Consider the following 22,985-nt stretch of genomic DNA (forward strand, 5'->3'; position numbering starts at 1 on the left):
GTTTGATCTGACACTGGTTACGGCCAGAGCTTCTCTGGGAATATTACATGCCTTCTTCTGGGTTTTTCGGATAATCTTGTCTGGATATGCTCTCTGTTTCAGTTTTGTGGTCAGTCTCTTAGCTTCTTGTTTGTAATCCTGGAGGTTGAAGCACTTCCTTCTGATGCGTAAAAACTGGCCTACACGAAGATTCTCCCTGAGGACACGGGTTGGGCACTATTGAAGTGTAATAAGCTGTTGTGATCAGTGGCTTTTGTTTAGAGAGGTTTTATGAGCACTGGGGAGGTGTTACAAGGCTAATGACCAGAATGAGGGGTTGGATTGCATGATTTGTTGCACACAAGAGCGGAGTGCTTCACAAAGGTGTGTCTGGCTCCCTGTTGCCCACAGCATGAGGAAGCATGTGGCACACATTATCTATATTGTCCATCCGACGGTTTATTGTGGTGGTCACAAATAAAATTGGGATTTTTTAATGGACATGCATGGGCTCATGCATGGCAATGAACATGGCATTAACTGTTGCAGAGGCTACATGGTTTTAATGTATGTATAATTGTTTTGTAGGTGAGTTTTGGTTGTGTTTTGTTACCCATGTCCTGATGAGGCCCGACGCAGGCCCGACTCAGTGTGCCGAAATGCGTCGACCAGAAGAAGAGGAGTCCATTGAATTAAAATGTGTATATAGGCATCTGACAACACATACAATATATGGACTGAACAGAGGAGGAGTTTCCCTCTGTGTGTGTAAAGGATTACCTCCCTATGGATTGCGCACATATATGTATTTTATTGCAACCGGGTTAAAATGGATGGTTACGGAAAGGTTTAGGAGTTTTTTGTTGGACCTTTGAGTTTTGTGTGGACAACATTTTTGTTTTTTGTGTGGCAAAAGTGTATATATATTTATAACAAAAAATAGATTAAACAGCTGTGAAAGAATTGAGAAAGACTCCTTGAGTGGGCAAATTATTTCCTAGTTACACTTGGGGACTAGGCTCCCACACAAGGGAATAATACATTTCTTCCAGAGTTGAAATAACTGCTATGTATTCATCCCCAGACATCTTTTTGCGTCTGATCACTCTTCCTGTAGCACTGCTACTTGGTGAATGGTGACGGTGAAGGGGGCTGCAGTTTTTGTTGTTCAGAGAACAAAAAGGGCCTTTTAGATAAAACCACCCTTTTGTCTTCTAAAACCATATGAAGAAATGTGTGCTCTCTGGAATGGGTACTGGAGCTTAAGGTCCTTTGCAGAGAATAGTCCCATCCTGGTACCAACTCATCATGAGACCTGGTCTTTTGGCTACGTTTTGATATCCCTTGTCTATGGATATGGGGCACAGGAGGCAGGTATTAAAGACCATGTGACTTCACAGTGATCAGTAAAGTTATGAATCATACCAGATGCTCAAGGCAATGGGTGAGCGAGTTTTCGCGTCATAAACCTGTTCCTAATTGTTTTGTTACCTTATTGACAAACATAGTGCATGTCAGTATCTAGAACACACTCTTGGCATAACCCATAATCATGTTTATCCATTTGTACCAAGCATTCTTTTCTTTAAATCCATTTATTCTTAATCAGATTGTATTGCCCTTGTCGTGCATGTGTCGAGGGTGCTGAAACCCACTATTGGTGGCATCAGCATGCTCATCTCAGTCTGAAAGCAGGCAGATATTTCAATGGCTGTCATGAAAGCAAACTGGCCTGCATTAGACATTCTGTTACTGACCTGTATTTGTGGCTTGTTGAGTCCAGGAATTCTAACCCCACACCACCTCCCTGAGTAAGCTTTGGACTGCTCGGCTGCTACCCTGAGAGTCAGGTGCTAAAGGGGTGCACTTGGTGGGTCCAATTCTAGCGTTTAACCCACTAGACACCAATAGGAAGCAGTTCTGGTTTATACATTCTAAGCCCATTAACCCATGACGGCACAGTGGCTCCTGAACAAGCTCCCACACTTACCTTTAGGTGCTACTATATCGATGATATTATGATAGTAAAAACATTCTTATGGAAAGTTTTAAAGGTATTTTTACAACTATGTTAACCCACTACCCTGACTCTACGTCGACCTTTGCTAAATAAAAGAACATTTATTAGACATAATATACATGTTATAATACTATTTAAATGTGCTTATTCTAACCGAAACTGTAATTGTAGCACTTAAAAACAACATTAACGTAACCTCAGACCCTATTCATAACCCCTAACCATTTTATATGTAAATATTTTTTAGTAAATAAAAAGTAAGCCCACGACTAATCCTTAATGAATTAACTGCATACACAATAAATTAAAGCAAGCTAAATAACTAATCTAACCCTAATTCTGGCCATTATCGTAACCCTTAGTTTAAAGGAAAAAATGTATTTACATTTGTAACCTTATCTCTAACCCTTAATTCATTCAATTGAAATAAAACATAGTTAAATATACCCAGTCCTAACTATTAATGTGAGTTACTAATTTAAATGTAAATTAAATAATCGACATTCTCCTTAATTCATTCTAACTAAAAAAAATCACGTGAAAGAAGTTCCTCTCACAGTGAAATTAAGTTTAGTGCAACAACTACGTCAGAGCAGATTATATTTTAAATGTTGCCCACTCAAATTCACTACCCCTATGAGGTAACAACAGTGTTGGTGCTTTGCTCCAATGCACTTTGCTACTGTTACGTGTTTCGTAGTTTGGCATGGCATCACAACAAAATTGTGAGGATGGGGAAAGACAATTAAATTTACATAAAACTGGAACAAGACACGTAGAATAGACACCAGATTACCGAACATCAATAAGCTAACACAATTTTTAAAAACATGCAAAATTCGCTTTGTGTGCTTGTGCAAGAGCTGTCAGTTTAGTCTCACAAAAGAAGTGAGTCCATGTAACGCAAGCAATGCCTACCACAAAAAGTTACATCTAAAGTTGTAGTTTGTGGTTGCTCAGGGGTATGAGTGTTGGAGTGAAGTTACGAAAAACAGCTCAATGTTGGTTGTTCAATCTGGCCTTTCCAAGTTTTTCAGTGAATTAAATTAAACGCTGTTGTACTTACCTAACCCGATATAGTAGTATTTTCTGCTATGGTAAGTTACAATGTTGTAAAGACATCAATGCACTGACCCCATCGAAGTAGTCACTTCATTGTCGCGTGACTTTGACCGGAACCGGAATGTGAAGCAGTGCTGATGTCAGCAGAGTATCAGCAAAGTACCAAATTAATAGCTGTGAAACAGTCCCATGCCATGTGTAAAGATTAAAAACAGTCTTGGTTTTTTAGTCAATAGCACTTTGCCTGCTGCGAATTTTAAGAATACACCTACAATGGTAAAATATCCAAGCCCCAGAATATAGTAAGTGATTTGAAAGAAGTCAAAGCTGGATGAAGGTGTCGCCTATTTCCAGGTGACCTACGCACAGCTATGCACGTGGACTAAATGCAACAATGAAAGTATTAAACACTGTACAGCCTGCCATTAAAAGGCCTCCGCACAAGTGCCCTTTTTCTCTTTCCCTCTTCGTTGTTATCCCTACCTCTTTGTCCATGAATTAACAGTCTAAAAGGTCCCAGCATAGGTTGGCGGCTGCATATTTGATCTCGGCACCGATGAGCATGTTTGGCAGTGTAGACTTTGTGGTGTTCACATAGTAAAAGGAGGTTTGGAGGAGTACATTCAAAGCGAACATAAGGTATGTGCTCCCTGGTGGAGTTGGGGTCATGGACAGTAAAGGACTGGTACTTAAAAACAGTATACATGAAATTTATGTAGACTTGGTTTTGAGAGTGGAGAAGGTGCTATGATGTGGAGAGGGTGACAGGTTGATCAAGGAATTTGAAAAGGGCCCTCTTGTGTATTGAAAGCCTGTCCTTCTGATATCTGAAGACGAGTCAGGGGAGATTATGGGCTAACATTGGGAACATTTTCCAGGTGAATAGAGTGGTTTTGCTGCCCAATTTGGAAACAATTGCAGCAATCTGGAATGCTCAAGAGCTAAGGTGCTAATTACACTTTTGGCAGTGTGAATAACATTCTTCTTGTTTTTAAGTGTAATGATATTGCTTCTATGGTAGGTGTGAATCAGAGACTCTCCAGGGTTTTCCTTGTGGTCTATATGTAGTTCTGGTAGATCTCCAACCAAGTTCTAAGGAATGAAAAAGAAAGGAAGTCCCTCAGGTAGGTGCCAACCGTTTCCTGTCAGCCTCTGGATTTGTTTTTTGCTAGGTGCACTGTGAAAAAGTGTGCCTGCACTAGTGGGTTCTCCAGTATGTTAGAGTTTGTGCTTTTCTAATTGTGCCACACCATTTACCACCTGTCCACATCTTCTGTCTTTACTTCTCTCTCTGTTTTTTGATTCCTCTCAGGGAAGGGTTGGTCGTGAGTATGCTTTGTATTGTTTGTATTTATAAGCAATTGAGACAGCATACAGTGCGGGGACACACCGATGCAGTGTAACCAAGTGTTTACAAATCACACAAAAAAAGTACTCTTCCTATGTCTTCAACCCTAAAATACACACTTGTTAATGCTATGTCAGCTCTGATACATGCATGTGAAATTGGAGAACTCATAACATCACTCAACCTTGATGCAGTATTCATTATGAAGACCCAGTTTTTTTTCCAGTTTTCCTGCTTCCCTTACCATATTTTTTCCATAAGACCACCCATTCTCCAAAAGGACTGACTAAGAAAAAATGTGAGCAATATAATAGTTATTCACAAACAAATGCTGGAAATGCTTCACTTAAGACTTCCCAAATGTTGCCTGGTGCAGCAACTCTAATGCTCTCTCTAACTAAACAAAAGGCCTGTTGTGTCCACTTCACTTACTGCCCACCTTAGCACAGTATGTCCGTTCCCTAACAATTCGAAAAGATCAGTCCAACAACATATTTTTGAGAGATTTGAACATCCCATGGAACATACTGGAAAATCATCTTCCAAAAAACCTGTCTGGCATTTATTCACAATACTACAGGTCACAGGCTATATCTTTCCCAGCTCATAAGAAAGAACAACACCCTCGATCTGACTATTTCTAAACCAAACATTATCTACCTAACAATTCGCTGGACATAGACCGGTCCAAATAACAAGTAATTCCTTTCTCAGTTCCGTAAGCAGGAACCCTGACATCGTGCCAAGGTAAACCAACAAAAACTTGAAGAAGACCACTACAAAATCCTTATAAATTCTGTTTCAGAAGAGCCAAGAGCCTTAGCCTACTTTCCAAACATCTACAAATATCCTCACCAACTTCTATAAGGAAGCGACCAGGAAAACCCTGACAAACCTGAACCCCCTACAAGCAAAAATCTATCGAGGGTACACCACTCGTTCCTTGGAACTCGAAAGACCCCAACAAAAACAAAAAAATCACATTGAAACTAAAAAAGATCTGGAGTAGAACAACATTTGCAGAATCACTGTTTGCCCTTAAGGAATAAAGGGAAATCCATAAAGCTTTCACAGTGAGCACCAAGCTGAACTATTGTATAAATAAAATAAAAGACACTATAAAAAGAAACCTACAACTCTTTTTAACACTGTAAAACACTGTGCAAACTCTGACACAAATTCACAAACCCACATCAACAATGTCGCAAATTTGTTTGCAGTAAACAAAATCAACAAAATGAAATCTGCTCTGACTGAAAGAAAACATGTCTCCTTAGTTAGAAATCCCGGGAAGAGTCACTCCTCAATATTCTTCATTCAAAAAACGAAATACTAAATAGAAGTCATCTTTCCTGCAGCTCTTAAATTAAAGCATATCACTCGACTCCTCAAGCAACAAAACTCAGATCCAAAAAAGTTATCAAACCATAGGATAAATAATGAAAGAGCTATTGCATCCCAACTCCTATTAGACATTGGAAATAGCAACCTCATAAACCCATTTCAGTCGGCTCCAAATTTAAGACGGAAACAGCTGCCATTCACATAATGGTAATGCACTTACAGTTTTAGGTGAAAGAAATGCATGGCCTAACCAACATCTCAGTATGTCTGGTGTCACACGTGTGACATTTAAAGGACTTTGCTGCAGACCTAAATAGCTTTCAGATGCAAAGGCCTCTCACAAAATCTTCCAATTGACCAGCCACCTACGAACACCCCTGGCTCGCAACAACCTTACAGCAGAAAAGAAAAAGACGAATTCAGGACTCACAAAGATGTGTGGCACTCATTTTTCAGGCTGGTGACAACAATGTATACAAATATATGACACAACATTCTCGGCACACAGTGCCTGATTAACCCAGAAATAAAGCAAAAAGAAGTTATTCAAATGCTTTCTACCATCACCACTTACCGAAAAGGTCCTAAATTCTTCTGCCACCCCAGATATACCAAGAATTCTCTCTCTTTATCTGTCCACGTTGTTTTTACTTTAAGGTATTACTACAAGCTTCTATTATATTTCTTACAAAACTGTTATCACACCTTGGCACAACCCTTACCGACATTTTGGCAACCATGTTAGAGGCTAGTAGTGACTGAATGTACGTGGAGTCTGAAACTCACCCTTGCGCTACTGTTTAGGTTTGTTATTTCCTATTGCAAGTGTTAGACTCTCACGATTCTGTGCAGCAATTGCATGCTCCTAGTCTGTTAGCCTTACACCACAACAAATCTTCAAGTTAAATTCTTCCAAGCTTAAGGTGAACATGCAGCTTCCTGTCTAGAGGCCCCATATCCCACTGATGGACTTTCATCTAGCAAGATCACTCTGGATCCTCTTCAGCTAATGAACAAATTACAATGGTTTATAAAAGAAAAGATACAGACTGGAAACAAAGTGTTCCATGATGATATTACAAGTTAACTGTACCCAAGCAACTGATTCAGTTTGCAGTAACAACTATGGAAATCACTCACTTACCCAAACAACTTCCTTTATGAAGTTGGCAATCTTCATGGCCAGTCTCGGGAAATGTCCTGGCTCCAAAGCGCGAGTTGAGTGCTCAATGCAAATGCTGAAGAAGTAGGCTGGGGCCAGTTTGAATTCAGAGTTGCCACTTCCAGTTTTGTCAATAATTTCCTTCAAAAGTGCATCTTCCTCCTGAGACCTGAACTGCAGTACCAGTTCCCTGCTCTCCATGTAGGCTTGTAAATCCTCCTGCCGCTCCTGCAATGACCGTCCGCACATCTGGCATGCAAACGCCCCACTGAGGCCAGGAGAAGTCCAGGCTTTGGGTAGCCATGCAGGCCGGCTCTGGGCCACCCTGGGGTCCTTGTACATGAAAAGGAAATGCTCCCCGAGCCCCAGCAGATCCCCTGTGGAAAGTTGTGCCTCTCTCTGCAGGACACCGCCATTGTGGGTCACAAGGGCTCCCCGATAGGGCCGCACCCGTGTTATGAACCGCTGCCCTGCCGGCTCCATGCGCCATACGCAGCAGTGTCGGGGCAGAATGTCGGGGGCTGAAAGGAACGTATCCACATAGGCACCACCTTTTTCCCTGGACGTCCTGTCTGCCCGCCCGAAAAGATGCTTCTTTCTTGTCATCACATAGATTACAAAGTCCTATAGAAGGGAGAAGATGCAGAGGTTAGTAATTCAAAGTCCAGGTCTACAAAAGACTCGTCAAGAATACAGATGTGTGTGTCTGTCGAATATTCATTATTATGGTCCCCTTGTTCTGTACTATGTTAAAAAAAAGACTGAAACATAACTGATTCACGCCACGCGTATTAGCCATTCAAAGGCAGGCACATCTGGGACGTAACTTGGACTGCCAAACCCTACTTACTATTCAGAAACGCCAGCCACTAGGAAAATTCTCACTTTTCTTGTAGACAATTCTGCTTTGGCCTTGTATTGGCTGATGCAATATGGCCATTGTGGTGCATATTGTAGCCTGACCAGTGCTGGGGCAGAGTGAGAACCAGCTGGATTATCTTTCTGGCAGATATTTTTAAGCCGGAACGGGCATCCTAGCTGACCCCACTGAATGCCCCCTTATCAACCCTGATGGTCTGTGCTGAAACTGAGACGCATTGATGGAGCTCATGAACATTCAGTTCCCTTCCTTGTGTAGAGCTGCAATTTCAAAGAAATGATGGGCTCAAATTACACTAATTCTCTTTGCCCAAATTGAGTCCAGCTCGCTGCAGTAGGCAAACAAAAGAATGCTCGGGTGTCACTTTCAAAGTTTCCAAAAGGTAAAAGTGACATATAAAAGTGTTACTCTGCGACATAGTTCTGTACATCATGTGCCTAACTCCCTCGGCTATCTTAAAATGAAGTCTGATTGTGACAAGTTAAGATCATCGCTTTTCTCCATCTTGCCTATCTCTTGGGGATTATTCCTTCCCGTTTCTGGTGGCACACCCGTGCCCGTTAGCTATTTCCCAGGCGTACTGATCATGATAACATAGCCACTGCAATAGCCGACAAAACAAAACAAATAATGTTGGAAAATTCAGTATGCCAATAAGACTTTCTTCATTTCATATATTTTTATCACTTAGAGAAAATCAGAAAAGAGAATCTTCAGGATAGCTCAAGCTTTAAAGATTTCTTTCAAGTTTTAGAACAATGACGGCTGTCAAAGTTTATTATTTTATTCAGTATAAATTTAAGCTCCCAAATTGTGTATCCTTTTCAGAGAGATTTAAATGTATTGAAAATAGATGGGGGGTGGTTTATAAGGATTATGTTGACCCATTTAAGTATTCTGACTTTGGACCTCTGGCAGAGTTCCCCAGTAAGACCCAATCAGGCAGAAATGTAAATTTGCTCTCGAATCGAAATTGTAATCCATTCTAAAATACCTAACACACCTAGCAGTTATCCCCACATAAACTCGGCAAGTAAACTCTTTGAAACTATATCTGCAAGACACTCCAAATTTTGCAGCTCAGGACTGATTAAAACAAACTATATCACACCATTATACCCCATTCCGATCTGAGGAACTGGTATTGATGTTGTAATACTACACCCGGCAAAACTGAACCCCATGGTATTGGTAATTACCCATTTCATATTGCCTCATCTTTTTACTGCAATCTTTAGAATGAGGCCTATGTAGAGGTATTCCACCTCTACCATACCAATGGATCGAAGTTGACCACATTTGAAGTTTGGCATCATAAAAGCAGTTCATTTTTCAAGGTGGCTCCAACAGGTGCGGCAGGTGACACCCCGACTCCGCGAAGGCAAATACTCAATGCCCGGGTAGCATGGACATCAACCTGTGCGATACTGGAAATGTACCACATTCATGGCTATGGGATAAATCTGGGTCTTTGTCAGGACATCCTAAGTGGCCAAGGAAGTGCCCAGACAAGGGTCCCGGCCTGTTGTGCTACAGGATCCAAATTATGCCTCACTGACGAAGTCTAACAATACTGAAAGCTGTCTGGGATTGTTTGTGTCGTCCTACTGAGAGGCTTCGCCTGGCAGTTCGAGATGGAATCTTCCCACCAGGAACAGGATCAGTATTGATTACCTTAAGGGAGTCCTCTGTCTAGAGTGGCACAGTGGGCAAAAAACAATGGATTGGAATGCTATCTTGAGTGATTGCCAGTGGTGTAAACTATTTGTAAGCATTCCTTCCATCATCCTTTGTATGTGTACTGGAAATGTAACCCAGAAATGTGGCGCCTTTCTTGGACCCAAATTACATGCGTCTTTGGCATACTGGGAAGTTTATCCCAGCAAAAAAAGGATAGTTGCATGACATTCCGAGCAACACATTGGGAACTTGCATAGAGGAGACATTGTTAAAAATAGTAAGAGGCTGGTCAGAGTTGAATTATTGTCATGCACATAGTCTCAGCCAAGACTATTATTCCTGTATTGATAGCTGTCAACAATATAATGAACGAAGGACTGCACAATAGTAACCAAATGAAGGCTATTCCTTAGCCAGGACCAAGGTGTTCCGGCAACATCAAGGCTTAGGGCGCCTATCCTCAGTCCAAGCAGAGTTATGGGACCATCTCCTAGTAAGTGTAAATAGTATTTAAGAATGTTTCCTACTTGTAAAAGAGTAAAAGGAAAAGGGTGTGGAGTTCTTGAAGATAGACCTGAACAGTATGGTTTCCTAGGGGAGCCTGCTATGGGCCCAATTTAAAATTTGGCAGACGGCCCGTTGTTCTGCCAGAGGGATGGAGTAAATTACTCTGTCTTTGCGGCAGAGGAACCCCCTTTCAAATTTATACATGACTGCCAAGCAGGCCGTCATTTAAAAGGCATTGATAGAAACCACTGTCACGGCAGTTACTGCCAATGCATTTCGCTGTTCGGTGCAGAGCTGTGTCAACATGACACAGTCCTACACCAAACAGATTTTCTTTTTTAATTTTCAAAAAGAAATTCCCGAGACAGGATTGTCATAAAAAAAAAAAAAAAGAATTGTACTGCTCCCCTCGGCATGAATGTCATTTCCCATGATGAGGGAGGCATTATTTTCATATACTGTCCCTTACTGCCAGGTTTTGCTTTCCGGTGACAAGACAGTAAAAAATATTGCTATATGTCCACCCATCCTGGTTCTAGTCACTGCCATAGTCAAACATATAGGTCCTCCCAAATCTAAATTGGGCAAGCAGGCTATTCTACTGGCTGTATGTATACTTCTTTGGGATGGAGAATACATGCCGCAAACATATAAATTAGGCCCTAAGTGTTTATAAGTTCGCAGTTGCATGGGGAGGGTACTAGCCCAGCTGGGCGTCACTGCCCTGGATCTCCCTCAGTTGGCAGCCTCAGAAAGGTGTGGTTTGGATTTCAATCACATACTCCACATTGGTCACTATACAAAATATTTTATCTTTAAAATATTTCATATGTACTGACCATATGAATTACTGTACCAATTAATATTTTACTCGTTTGTTTGCAATTGTGACTGGCTTCATGCAATATATATGCCTTTAATAATTAAACATTATTGTTAAGATTGACCCACTAAAGAAATGATCCTATGGTTTTGTCTCTGTAGGCTTACAATGCCTCAGAGCACTCTAAAACTGTGATAGTTGAAAATAAAAAAAGCTGAATAAGGAACAGTAGAATAACACACCTGCAAAGAAATGATAGAAATTGTTTTATTTCAGTACCAATGAAGACAGTCAATGCTATATTTAAAATGTGCTTTCCTTATCAATGCTTTCATAGTTACAGGTTTAGAAGAATGGTTGTTTTACCCAGAAAGGTTGAATCCGGCTAAGTATTGTTGTTGGAAATTAGGTTAAGGCTAGACTTGCAGTTCTAATTATGTTTCAGTAATAGTATACAAATAAGGTTAGTGTTGTTGAAGAGTCAAGGTTAATTGTTGCAATCAAATTCATGGTGTGTGTTGGAATTAAAATTAAGTTGCAGTTATGTGCATCGTTTGTGTTGGGATTAAGATTTAGTTGCGGTTAGGTGAATGGTGTGTGTTGGGAGTAAGATTTAGTTGCAGTTAAGTGCATGGTTTGTGTTGCGAGTAAGCTTTAGTTACAGTTAGGCTCATGGTTTGTGTTGGGATTAATGATTCTCTAAATATATACTTGCAGGGTAAGAGCTAGGACTAGGGTTGTGATTAGTATTAGGATGCAAATTAGGGTCAGGTCTATGGACAGTTTTAGGTTTGTTTTTCGCATTCTGGTATTTGTTACAATAGTTTTTTCATAGTTATCATCACAGTGTACAATGCATTTACTTCAATATGGTTTCATTATCAATTCTACAAACATTTATTTTCTCATTCATGTATTCTTCATTACCATCCGTCAGAATTAGCTGGAAGGCACTCTGTTTGTTCTAGAAAAAAACTCTTAATTAAATGAAATACATTTATGCTGGATAAGTTGTCTACTGTGCTAATAATAACCCAATGGTACTTAAATGCTTGTTTCGGATCTATTTTGGAATCCTCCAGACTATGCAGACGTAAGCCACTGCCGCCGTCTTCAAGGGCTTTTGGCCCAGGCCCTATTGAAATTTCAAAGACCTTGGCTTGTTGCGGAAGTCTAAGGAATTCCCTAAAGCATAGTCCATCTCAATTTTCTCTCGCACCAAAGTCTAGGTTTCCATGCAGGAAACAACAGGAAATAAACCTTGCTAATGTCATTGGTTATTAAGATTCCAGGGTCTCTCATGTTGCAAATTTGAACTTCTACCTCCTTTGACCTTTCCAAGCACTAAACAGTGTTCAGGAACAGGTCTTTCAGTTGACAGGCAGTAAGGAGGCAGCCTGGACTATAGGAAAATTACAAGACATCCTTTAAAAGCCTGGTTGGGCTATGGGATGCACAGAGACATCATACATCAGCCTAAGTTTCAGCAAGGCTTCAAACCCTCCACTGATCTCATAGCCAACGTGTATCACTCATTAGCTAGTAAATGGATGATGACATCTTTGATCCAAACTGATATTGATCCCAATGTTTGATGAAAGGGTTAAGTAATCCTTAAATTCACCCATATGGTTCACAGCATGGAAGACTATATGGCCGTTTCTTGTGTTCTTTAAACCTCTGGTAAACAAGCTGATTCCTGGGAGGGGGAGAGGGTTCTTAATGCTGTGAAATGTCCAGATTTCTCATCCAACATGGCATACACCTGTGAAGTTGTTTGTAGAAACAAGCGTTGGCAAAAAAACATGTGTAGTCTTTTAAATGTCTCTGCTTCATCGATGTTTTTTAGCCATGTTGCACAGCAGAATGCGGTATCTTAGCGGGTTTTTTCTATTGCTGGTGAGAGGGAAGGTGGAGGGAGGCAACACAGGAGGGTATGGGGAAAAAGCGTTGTGACATGTCCAGCGTTAGGGGCATCACATCTCTTTTTTCTTGTTATGGCAGCTTAAGGCGGCAACAACAGAGGCAGGGAGGGGCAAAACAGACAATGGAGGGAGAGTGGGTGAGGGCAACACCACAAACAATGGAAGGAGGGAGGGCAGATGGAAGCAAGGAATATGGACAATGGAAATAGGAAGGGCAATTTAGAGAAGCAACACGGACAACACAAGGTGGGAGGGTCTGTCGGGGCAAACAACACAGACAATGGAAGGAGGGAGGGCTGGTGGTGGCAGGCAACACAAACAACAGAAGGAGGCAAGGCGGGTGGGGGCTAGTAACATGAGCAGTGGAAAGAGGGAGGGTGGGTGGTAGCAAGCAACGCTGACAATGGAAAGGGGGAGGGTGGTGGTAGCAAGGAACAAAGGCAGCGAAAGGATGTAGGATGGGAGGAATACAGAGGTGTAGAAGTACTCAAGGGAGACAGGTGAAAAATACACAGTCTCGTAAAGTGCTTAAACACTAAGAATAAAGTAGTGCCTAAAAAAATTGTGAAAGGACATTCACTAGAGAGTATACAAGATACTGTCTTTTCTCTTACATGTAGCGCCTGTACATGTGCATTACACTGCACAAAGATCCAAAATGACCAACTCACAATCAGGGGCACTTACATGCCTTATACTAAAAAATAGCCATTTTATCTGACATCTCCCTCCAAACAAGCATTGGCATAGCCAATAGGTCTCGCCTTTGGGACCTTAAAAGTGTTTAGTTATCCAGCACAATATCCTTGCTGCAACAACATCAAGTGTTGCATGGCTAAACATTTATATGTTCCCAAAGGCGAGACCTATTGGCTATGCCTATGCTTGTTTTGAGTGAGTGGCTCGTGCAGGTATGCCACTGTGAGGTAGAGGGGCTGTGAGTGATTTTACAGGAGCCCCTGCGACATTGCGCCTCTTCAAAATGTATCTTGGGTCTGGTGTAATACTTCTAGCCCCTATTCTCATCTTCTCGCACCCAATGCATCCTTAAATGTCCCATGTACAACAAGGGTTGGCACTCCTATTTCCCCTGCCCTCCAGTGACACTTTACCTGTCACAGGTGGTGGTGGGGGTGGTGGACGTGGTGGGGGTGGTGGACGTGGTGGGGGTGGTGGACGTGTTGGTGGGGGTGGACGTGGTGGTGGTGGTGGTGGACGTGGTGGTGGTGGTGGATGTGGCAGTGGACGTGGCGGTGGACGTGGTGCTGGTGGTGGATGTGGTGGTGGTGGACGTGGTGATGGTGGATGTGGTAGTAGTGGTGGTGGACGTGGTAGTGGTGGACCTAGTGGTGGTGGACGTGGCTGTGGTGGACATGGCGGTGGTGGACGTGGCGGTGGTGGATGTGGTGGTGGACGTGGTGGTGGTGGGGGATATGGTGGACATGGTGGTGGTGGAAGTGGAGGTGCTGGTGGATGTGGTGGTGCTCTTGGACATGGTGGTGATGAACGTGGTGGTGGTGGTGGATGTGGTGGTGGTGGACATGGTGGTGGACATGGTGGTGGTGGATGTGGTGGTGGACGTGGTGGTGGTGGTGGATGTGGTAGTGGTGGACATGGAGGTGGTGGTGTTGGTGGGGGACCTGGTGGTGGACGTGGTGGTGGTGGACATGGTGGTGGTGGATGTGGTGGTGGTGGACATGGTGGTGGATGTGGTGGTGGTGGATGTGGTGGTGGTGGACATGGTGGTGGATGTGGTGGTGGTGGATATGGTGGTGGTGAACGGGGTAGTGGTGGACGTAGTGTTGGATGTGGTGATGGATATGGTGGTGGTGGATGCGGTGGTGGTGGACATGGCGGTGGATGTTGTGGTGGCGGACGTAGTGGACTTGGTGGTGGACGTGGTGGTGGATGTGGTGCTGGTGGACGTGGTGGTGGTGGACGTGGTGGACATGGTAGTGGTAGATTGGTGGTAGCTGGAGAAAGGGAGTAGCACGCACGCGCGCTATTCTGCTGAAATTTTCATTCTCAGCGCTGCTGTAACTTTTAAAATTTCGCTTTTTGCATTTTGTCTTTTAAATTGCATTTACTTTGTTATTAGAACGTTCTTTGTGTGCCCTCTCACTTGCACCTTAAATTGGGCCCCCCACCGCGCTTTTCGCGGAGCTATGTTATTTTCTTCTTAGCCTTCGTGTTTGGCGCCGGGCGCCATCTTGGGGGTGGTGTGGAGCGAGTGTGCCACTTGTGGGAGCGCTCTAGCGCTCTTTTGCAACACAGGTGAGCCCTACTTAAAGCTCGCCTCCTGCGCGCAGCGGTGACGCGCAGCGGGAGCGCCGGACTCTCGCCGGAGTCAAGCCAGAGTCCTGCCCGTCTGCGCCCGTCAGCGTCCCGGAAGCGGGCGGAGCGGCGGGTGGGACTCTACCATCAGGGATGTGTCCCCCTGGGACCCTCGTTTTGCGCTATTCCCCTGGCGAACTTCGCTCATTCTCTCCTCATGGCTATGGCTGTCGTACTGTATTCCCTGGCCGTTACCATGGGAAATCCCGTTGCCCGGGTTGTGGCTGGCGCCCGACCCGCTCGCTCTTCTTACGGCCGAGCACCAACAGCTCTAGTATTGGCTTCGGGTGCATGCTATTGAACACCAGGTCAGCTTGCAAACATGCGCAGGACATCTATGAGCTTCTCGATGTAGATAAACCACTATGCCTCATGCTTACTGAGACATGGTGGGGCGACTCTTCTAACCCTGACGTCGCCCTGGCAATCCCGCCCGATTACAACATCTTCAGAAAGGATAGAGCCAACGGAAGGGGAGGTGGAGTAGCACTAGTGGTCCGGAAAGGAACTCCCTGTGAGATCCTGCCAGCTATTGACATCCGTGGCTCGGAAACCCTAGCCTTCTCTATCACTCTGTCGCCCCACCAATCCTTTAAGGGACTGCTTGTATACAGACCGCCTGGCTCTCCCGGCACCTTCTTTGAAGATCTGGATATGGTGCTGGTGGAGCTGGCCCTGAAAGCCGAACATTTCATCGTGGCTGGCGATTTCAACTTCCGGATGGATGATTCATCCGACCCGGTGGCCGCCAAACTTTCGGAGGCGCTGACCCCGCTGGGGCTCATCCCCTACTTTCAGGAGCCTACGCATGAGAAGGGGCATACCCTTGACCAGGTCTTTTCGTCTGTCCCTCTCGAGGGTATTGAGATTACTCCTGTCTTATGGTCTGACCACTTCCTCGCAAAATTTGTGATCAAGGGCATAGCTAAATCTGTGCCTATCCCGGCACATCAACAGGGTCGTGTCCACAGGGCTTTCCATCGTGTTACCCCGGAGATGCTGGCCCAGGCAGCTGAGGCCCATCCCTGCCTTCTCTTAGGTGATCTAGACAGGGATCCGCAGACCATGCAAGACTGGCTACTGGATAGGCTTAACGATCTTGCCCCGGAAGTAACATCCCGCCCGACACCGAAACGGGTCTCTGCGCCTTGGTTTACCGCTGCACTGTCGGCTACGCGGCAGCAGTGCAAGGTAGCCGAAAGAGCCTGGCGGGCACAATATGACACTGTTGCCAAGTTGACATACAAATCGGTGGTTAAGGCTTATCACCGGGACATCCGTTTGGAAAAAAAAGCTTATCTAGCCAGGAGAATTGATGCGGCTTCCAACTCTTGCAAGGAGATTTTCTCCATTGTGAGAGAATTCACCTCACCTTGGTCTAACACCTCGGACCAAAAACCATCTGGTACCTGGGCCACGGACCTTGCTGACTTCTTCACGAGCAAGATCCAACGCATTCAGGAGTCATTTCTGGCACCAGTGTCTGCGGGCCAGACTGAACCTGACACCATCACACTGCCACAGGCCGGGCCAGGGGCGACGTTGAGTGTGTTTCCCTCTATCTCTGCTCCGGACTCCCTGGCTCTTATGGGCAATTTAAAATCGGGTTCTCCTCTCGACCCATGCCCTGCTAAATTTCTGGCGAAAGTTGCGGAGGTGATCAACCCGTTGGCTAATCCGCTCTTAAATCTTTCGCTGAGGCTCGGTGTGGTTCCGCAGGCCTGGAAGCAGGCGATGGTGATTCCATTGCTCAAAAAAACTGGTCTAGATCCGAAGGCCCCGGTTAATTATAGGCCCATCTCTCTGCTGCCGGCCCTCACGAAGATTCTGGAAAAGCACGTCCAAGGCGTGCTCTCCAACTTTCTTGAATCTAATGAGATCTTGCACGCCACCCAATCGGGCTTTCGTCCCCATCTCAGTACTGAGACTGCGCTCCTGGAGGTCTCGGAAACCATTAAAGGGGTTCTGGACTCTGGGGGCAAAGTCATGCTGGTGATGCTAGATCTGTCGGCGGCGTTCGACACCGTTCCCCATGATGGTCTTCTCGCTAGACTTTTCGAGATAGGCCTACGGGGGACGGTGTTCGACTGGTTTTCCTCTTTCCTAGCCGGCCGCCGGCAGTCGATCTGGGCCCCGCCGGATTCCGCCGTGATGCCGCCTCTGGGAGTCGGGGTCCCTCAGGGCTCTATTTTGAGCCCGACCCTCTTTAACATCATTATGACCCCATTGGCGGCGTTGGTGGAGTCGCATGGTGCCCAGATCGTATTCTATGCGGACGACACCCAGCTCCTCTTCTCTTGTAAGAGAGGAGGCGACTTTGATGGGGAGAGTATTCGGGATTGCCTTGGAGCTGTTTTTCACTGGTTCCATCTAAACAGCCTTAAGTGCAATTCCGACAAGTCCGAAGTACTTTTCTTTGGGTGCGACACAGAACCAGATTGGCAGACCTGGTGGCCACGGGATTTGTTCCCTCCGTCCTGCTCCTCTCAGGTTGCTAAGAATCTGGGGGTGAAGATGGATAACAGGCTTACCTTGAAATCCCAGATCCAGGGGGTGTCGGGCATTTGCTTTGGCATCCTCAGGATGCTGCGGAGGTTTCTTCCTCTGTTATCCGTGGAACACAGGACGCTGACTGTCCAGGCTCTGATTGGGTCCAGGTTGGATTACTCCAACGTTCTCTACCTGGGCCTCCCAGAGTACTTGTTGCAGCGGCTTCAAGTGGTACAGAATGCCGCTGCAAGGGCAATCTTTGGCCTTAGCAGGCGCTCCAGGGCCTCGGGCTTGCTGGTAACTTTACACTGGCTTCCTATCCGCAAGAGGATCGCCTTTAAGGCGCTGACCTTGGCCTACAAAGCTCTTCACAAGGAGGGAGCCAAGTACCTCCAAAAGAGACTGGTCTTTTACCATCCAACCAGGTCTCTGAGGTCGGAAGCCCTGCACCTTGCTGTTGTCCCCCGGGTAAAGAAAGCGCGCCTCGGAGGCCGCTCTTTTGGACTGCTGGCTTCTCAGCTGTGGAACTCTTTACCACTGGCCCTGCGGGGAGCCACCAGCCTACTAGCTTTTAGGAAAGGCCTTAAAACTTGGCTGTTCACTCAGTAGCCGGTCCTCCGTGAATCTCTGGCCCATTCTTCTGTTAGTTTTATCTGGTGTTATGTTTTTTATGTTGCAGTATTGTCTCTTTCTCCATTAAAGCGCCGGGACACTCTTTTTGAGTAGCCGTGCGCTATAGAAATAAATAAATAACATAACATAACGTGGTGGACATGGTGGTGTTGGATGTGGTGGTGTTGGACATGGTGGTTTTGGACGTGCTGGTGTTGGGCGTGGTGGTGTTGGGCGTGGTGATGGTGGACGTGGTGATGGAGGACGTGGTGGTGGTGGTAGACTTGGTGGTGGTGGTGGACTTGGTGGTGGTGAACATGGTGGTGGTGGACGTAGTGGTGGTGGTGAATGTGGTGGGGGTGGACGTGGTGGTGGACTTTGTGGACGTGGTGGTGGTGGTGCTGGTGGAAGTGGTGGTGGATGTTGTGGATGTGGTGGTTGACTTGGTGGTGGATGTAGTGGATGTGGTGCTGGTGGACATGATGGTGGTGGAAGTGGTGGTGGCGTTGGATGTGGTGGTGGTGGACATGGTGGTGGACGTGGTAGTGGTGGATGTGGTGGTGGTGGACGTGGTGGTGGTGGACATGGTGGTGGTGGATGTGGTGGTGGTGGTGGTGGACGTGGTGGTGGACGTGGTGGCGGATGTTGTTGTGGATGTTGTGGTGGATGTGGTGGTGAACATGGTGGTAATGGTTGACATGGTGGTGGACGTGGTGGTGGTGGACGTGTGGTAGTGGACATGGTGGTGGTGGACGTGGTGGTGGAGGACCTGGTGGTGGTGGTGGATGTGGTGGTGGTGAAGGACGTGGTGGTGGTGGACGTGGTGGTGGTGGACGACGTGGTGGGGTGGACATGGTGGTGGTGGACATGGTGGACATGGTAGTGGTAGATGTGGTGGTGGACATGGTGGTGTTGGACGTGGTGGTGGACATTGTGGTGGTGGACGTGGTGGTGGACATGGTGGTAATGGTTGACATGGTGGTGGACGTGGTGGTGGAGGACCCGGTGGTGGACGTGGTGGTGGTGGTGGATGTGGTGGTGGTGAAGGATGTGGTGGTGGTGGACGTGGTGGTGGTGGACGTGGTGGTGGTGGACGTGGTGGTGGACATTGTGGTGGTGGACGTGGTGGTGGACATGGTGGTAATGGTTGACATGGTGGTGGACGTGGTGGTGGAGGACCCGGTGGTGGACGTGGTGGTGGTGGTGGATGTGGTGGTGGTGAAGGATGTGGTGGTGGTGGACGTGGTGGTGGTGGACGTGGTGGTGGTGGACGACGTGGTGGGGTGGACATGGTGGTGGTGGACATGGTGGACATGGTAGTGGTAGATGTGGTGGTGGACATGGTGGTGTTGGACGTGGTGGTGTTGGACGTGGTGGTGTTGGGCGTGGTGGTATTGGACGTGGTGGTGTTGGGCGTGGTGATGGTGGACGTGGTGGTGGTGGACGTGGTGGTGGTGGACGTGGTGGTGGTGGTAGACTTGGTGGTGGTGGACTTGGTGGTGGTGGACTTGGTGGTGGTGAACATGGTGGTGGTGGACGTAGTGGTGAATGTGGTGGGGGTGGACGTGGTGGTGGACTTTGTGGACGTGGTGGTGCTGGTGGAAGTGGTGGATGTTGTGGTGGACGTGGTGGTGGACGTTGTGGTGGTGGACGTGGTGGTAATGGTTGACATGGTGGTGGACGTGTGGTAGTGGACCTGGTGGAGGACCTAGTGGTGGATGTGGTGGTGGATGTGGTGGTGGTGAAGGACGTGGTGGTGGAGGACGTGGTGGTGGTGGAGGACGTGGTGGTGGTGAATGACGTGGTGGGGTGGACATGGTGGTGGTGGACATGGTGGTGGTGGATGTGGTGGTGGTGGACGTGGTGGTGGTGGACGTGGTGGTGGTGGACGTGGTGGACATGGTGGACATGGTAGTGGTAGATGTGGTGTTGGACGTGGTGGTGTTGGGCGTGGTGGTGTTGGACGTGGTGGTGGTGGACGTGGTGGTGGTAGACTTGGTGGTGGTGGACTTGGTGGTGGTGAACATGGTGGTGGTGGTGAATGTGGTACGGGTGGACGTGGTGGTGGACTTTATGGACGTGGTGGTGGTGGTGCATGTTGTGGACGTGGTCGTGGTGGTTGACATGGTGGTGGATGTAGTGGATGTGGTGCTGGTGGACATGATGGTGGATGTGGTAGTGGTGGATGTGGTGGTGGTGGACGTGGTGGTGGTGGACGTGGTGGTGGTGGACGTGGTGGTGGACATTGTGGTGGTGGACGTGGTGGTGGACATGGTGGTAATGGTTGACATGGTGGTGGACGTGGTGGTGGAGGACCCGGTGGTGGACGTGGTGGTGGTGGTGGATGTGGTGGTGGTGAAGGATGTGGTGGTGGTGGACGTGGTGGTGGTGGACGTGGTGGTGGTGGACGACGTGGTGGGGTGGACATGGTGGTGGTGGACATGGTGGTGGTGGATGTGGTGGTGGTGGACGTGGTGGTGGTGGACGTGGTGGTGGTGGACATGGTGATGGTGGACGTGGTGATGGACGTGGTGATGGTGGACATGGTGGTGGTGGACATGGCGGACTTGGTGGTGGATGTCATGATGGTGGAGGTGGTGGTGGTGGACATGCTGGTGGATGTGGTGGTGGTGGACATGGTGATGGTGATGGTGGAAGTGGTGATGGTGAACGTGGTTGTGGTGGTTGTGGTGGATGTGGTGGTGGTGAATGTGGTGATGGTGGACGTGGTGATGGTACTGGTGGTGGTGGTGGACGTGGACGTGGTGGTGGTGGACATGGTGGACGTGGTGGTTGTGGACATGGTAGTGGACGTTGTGGTGGGGGACCTGGTGGTGTTGGACGTGGTGGTGGATGTGGTGGCGGTGGGCATGGTAGTGGTGGACATGGGGGTGGAGGACGTGGTAGTGGTGGAGGTGATGGTGTTGAACGTGGTTGTGGTGGACATGATGGTGTTGAACATGGTGGTGGTGAACGTGGTGGTGGTGGATGTGGTGGTGGTGGTGGACATTGTGCTGGTGGTAGACGTGGTGGTGGACCTTTTGCTGGTGGTGGACGTGGTGGTGGTGGACTTGGTGGTGGTGGGCTTGGTGGTGGTGGGCGTGGTGGTGGTGGGCGTGGTGGTGGACATGGTGGTGGTGGGCGTGGTGATGGTGGACATGGTGATGGTGGATGTGATGATGGACATGGTGGTGGACATGGTGGTGGACGTGGTGGTGGACATGGTGGTGGACGTAGTGGTGGTGGTGGACATGGTGGTGAATGTGGTGGTGGTGGACGTGGTGGTGGAGGACATGGTGGTGGACGTGGTGGTGTTGGACATGGTGGTGGTGGAAGTGGTGGGGGAGGACATGGGGGAGGACATGGTGGTGGACATGGTTGTGGACGTGGTTGTGGATGTGGACGTGGTGGTGGTGGACATGGTGGTGGACGTGGTGGACTTGGTGGTGGTGGACGTTGTGATGGTGGAGGTGGTGGTGGACATGGTGGTGGATGTGCTGGTGGTGGAAGTGGTGATGGTGAACGTGGTTGTGGTGGATGTGGTGATGGTGGACGTGGTGATGGTGGACGTGGTGATGGTACTGGTGGTGGGTGGACGTGGAGGTGGTGGATGTGGTGGTGGTGGACATGGTAGTAGACATTGTGGGGGGGGACCTGGTGGTGCTGGACGTGGTGGTGGATGTGGTGGTGGTGACATGGTGGCTGTGGACATGGTAGTGGTGGACATGGTAGTGTTGAACGTGGTAGTGTTGAACGTGGTGGTGTTGAACGTGGTGGTGTTGAACGTGGTGGTGTTGAATGTGGTGGTGTTGAACGTGGTGGTGTTGAACGTAGTGGTGGTGGACATTGTGGTGGTGGTGGACATTGTGGTGGTGGTGGATATTGTGGTGGTGGTGGACATTGTGGTGGTGGTGGACATTGTGGTGGTGGATGTGGTGCTGAATGTGGTGGTGGTGGACGTGGTGGTGGTGGATTTGGTGGTGGTGGATTTGGTGGTGGTGGGCGTGGTGGTGGATGTGGTGGACGTGGTGATGGTGAATGTGGTGGTGATGGATGTGGTGGTGGTGGATGTGGTGGGGGTGGACATGGTAGTGGACGTTGTGGTGGGGGGACGTGGTGGTGCTGGACAGGGTGGTGGTGGTGGACACGGTGGTGGTGGATGTGATGGTGGACATGGTGGTGGACGTGGTGGATAGAGTCATGGTGGACGTGGACATGGTGGTGGTGGACATGGTGGTGGTAGACGTGGTGGTGGTGGACATGGTGGTGGTGGGCGTGGTGGTGGATGTGGTGGACGTGGTGATGGTGAACGTGGTGGTGATGGATGTGGTGGTGGTGGATGTGGTGGTGGTGGACATGGTAGTGGACGTTGTGGTGGGGGGACGTGGTGGTGCTGGACAGGGTGGTGGTGGTGGACACGGTGGTGGTGGATGTGGTGATGGTGCTGGTGGTGGACGTGGTGGTGGTGCACGTGGTGGTGGTGGACCTGGTGGTGGTGGTGGACGTGGTTGTGGTGGACGTGGTGGTGGTGGTGGTGGAGGTGGTGATGGATGTGGTGGTAATGGTGCACGTGGTTGTGGTGCACATGGTGGTGGTGCACGTGGTGGTGGTGGATGTGGTGGACATGGTGGTGGACTTGGTGGTGGTAGACATGGTGGTGGACATGGTGGTGGATGTGGACCTGGTGGTGGTGGACGTGTTGGTGGTGGATGTGGCTGTGGCGGTGGTGGCCGTGGTGGTGGACCTGGTGGTGGTTGACGTGGTGGTGGTGGACGTGTTGGTGGTGGACGTGTTGGTGGCGGTGGTGGACATGGAGGTG

The 22,985-nt window shown here is 47.8% G+C and overlaps 1 protein-coding gene across 1 annotated transcript in view; it reads right to left on the bottom strand.

The window, feature by feature from the left end:
- RASIP1 (Ras interacting protein 1) overlaps nucleotides 1–22,985 on the bottom strand; it is a 298,155-nt gene that overhangs the window by 125,476 nt on the left and 149,694 nt on the right. Inside the window, exon 5 of the mRNA XM_085616531.1 lies at nucleotides 6,898–7,539. Coding sequence (XP_085472657.1) covers nucleotides 6,898–7,539 — 642 coding nt within the window. The remainder of the gene's footprint in view (nucleotides 1–6,897; nucleotides 7,540–22,985) is intronic.

Source organism: Triturus cristatus, chromosome 7, assembly GCF_964204655.1.
Source record: "Triturus cristatus chromosome 7, aTriCri1.1, whole genome shotgun sequence".
Classification (NCBI taxonomy): Eukaryota; Metazoa; Chordata; class Amphibia; order Caudata; family Salamandridae; genus Triturus; species Triturus cristatus.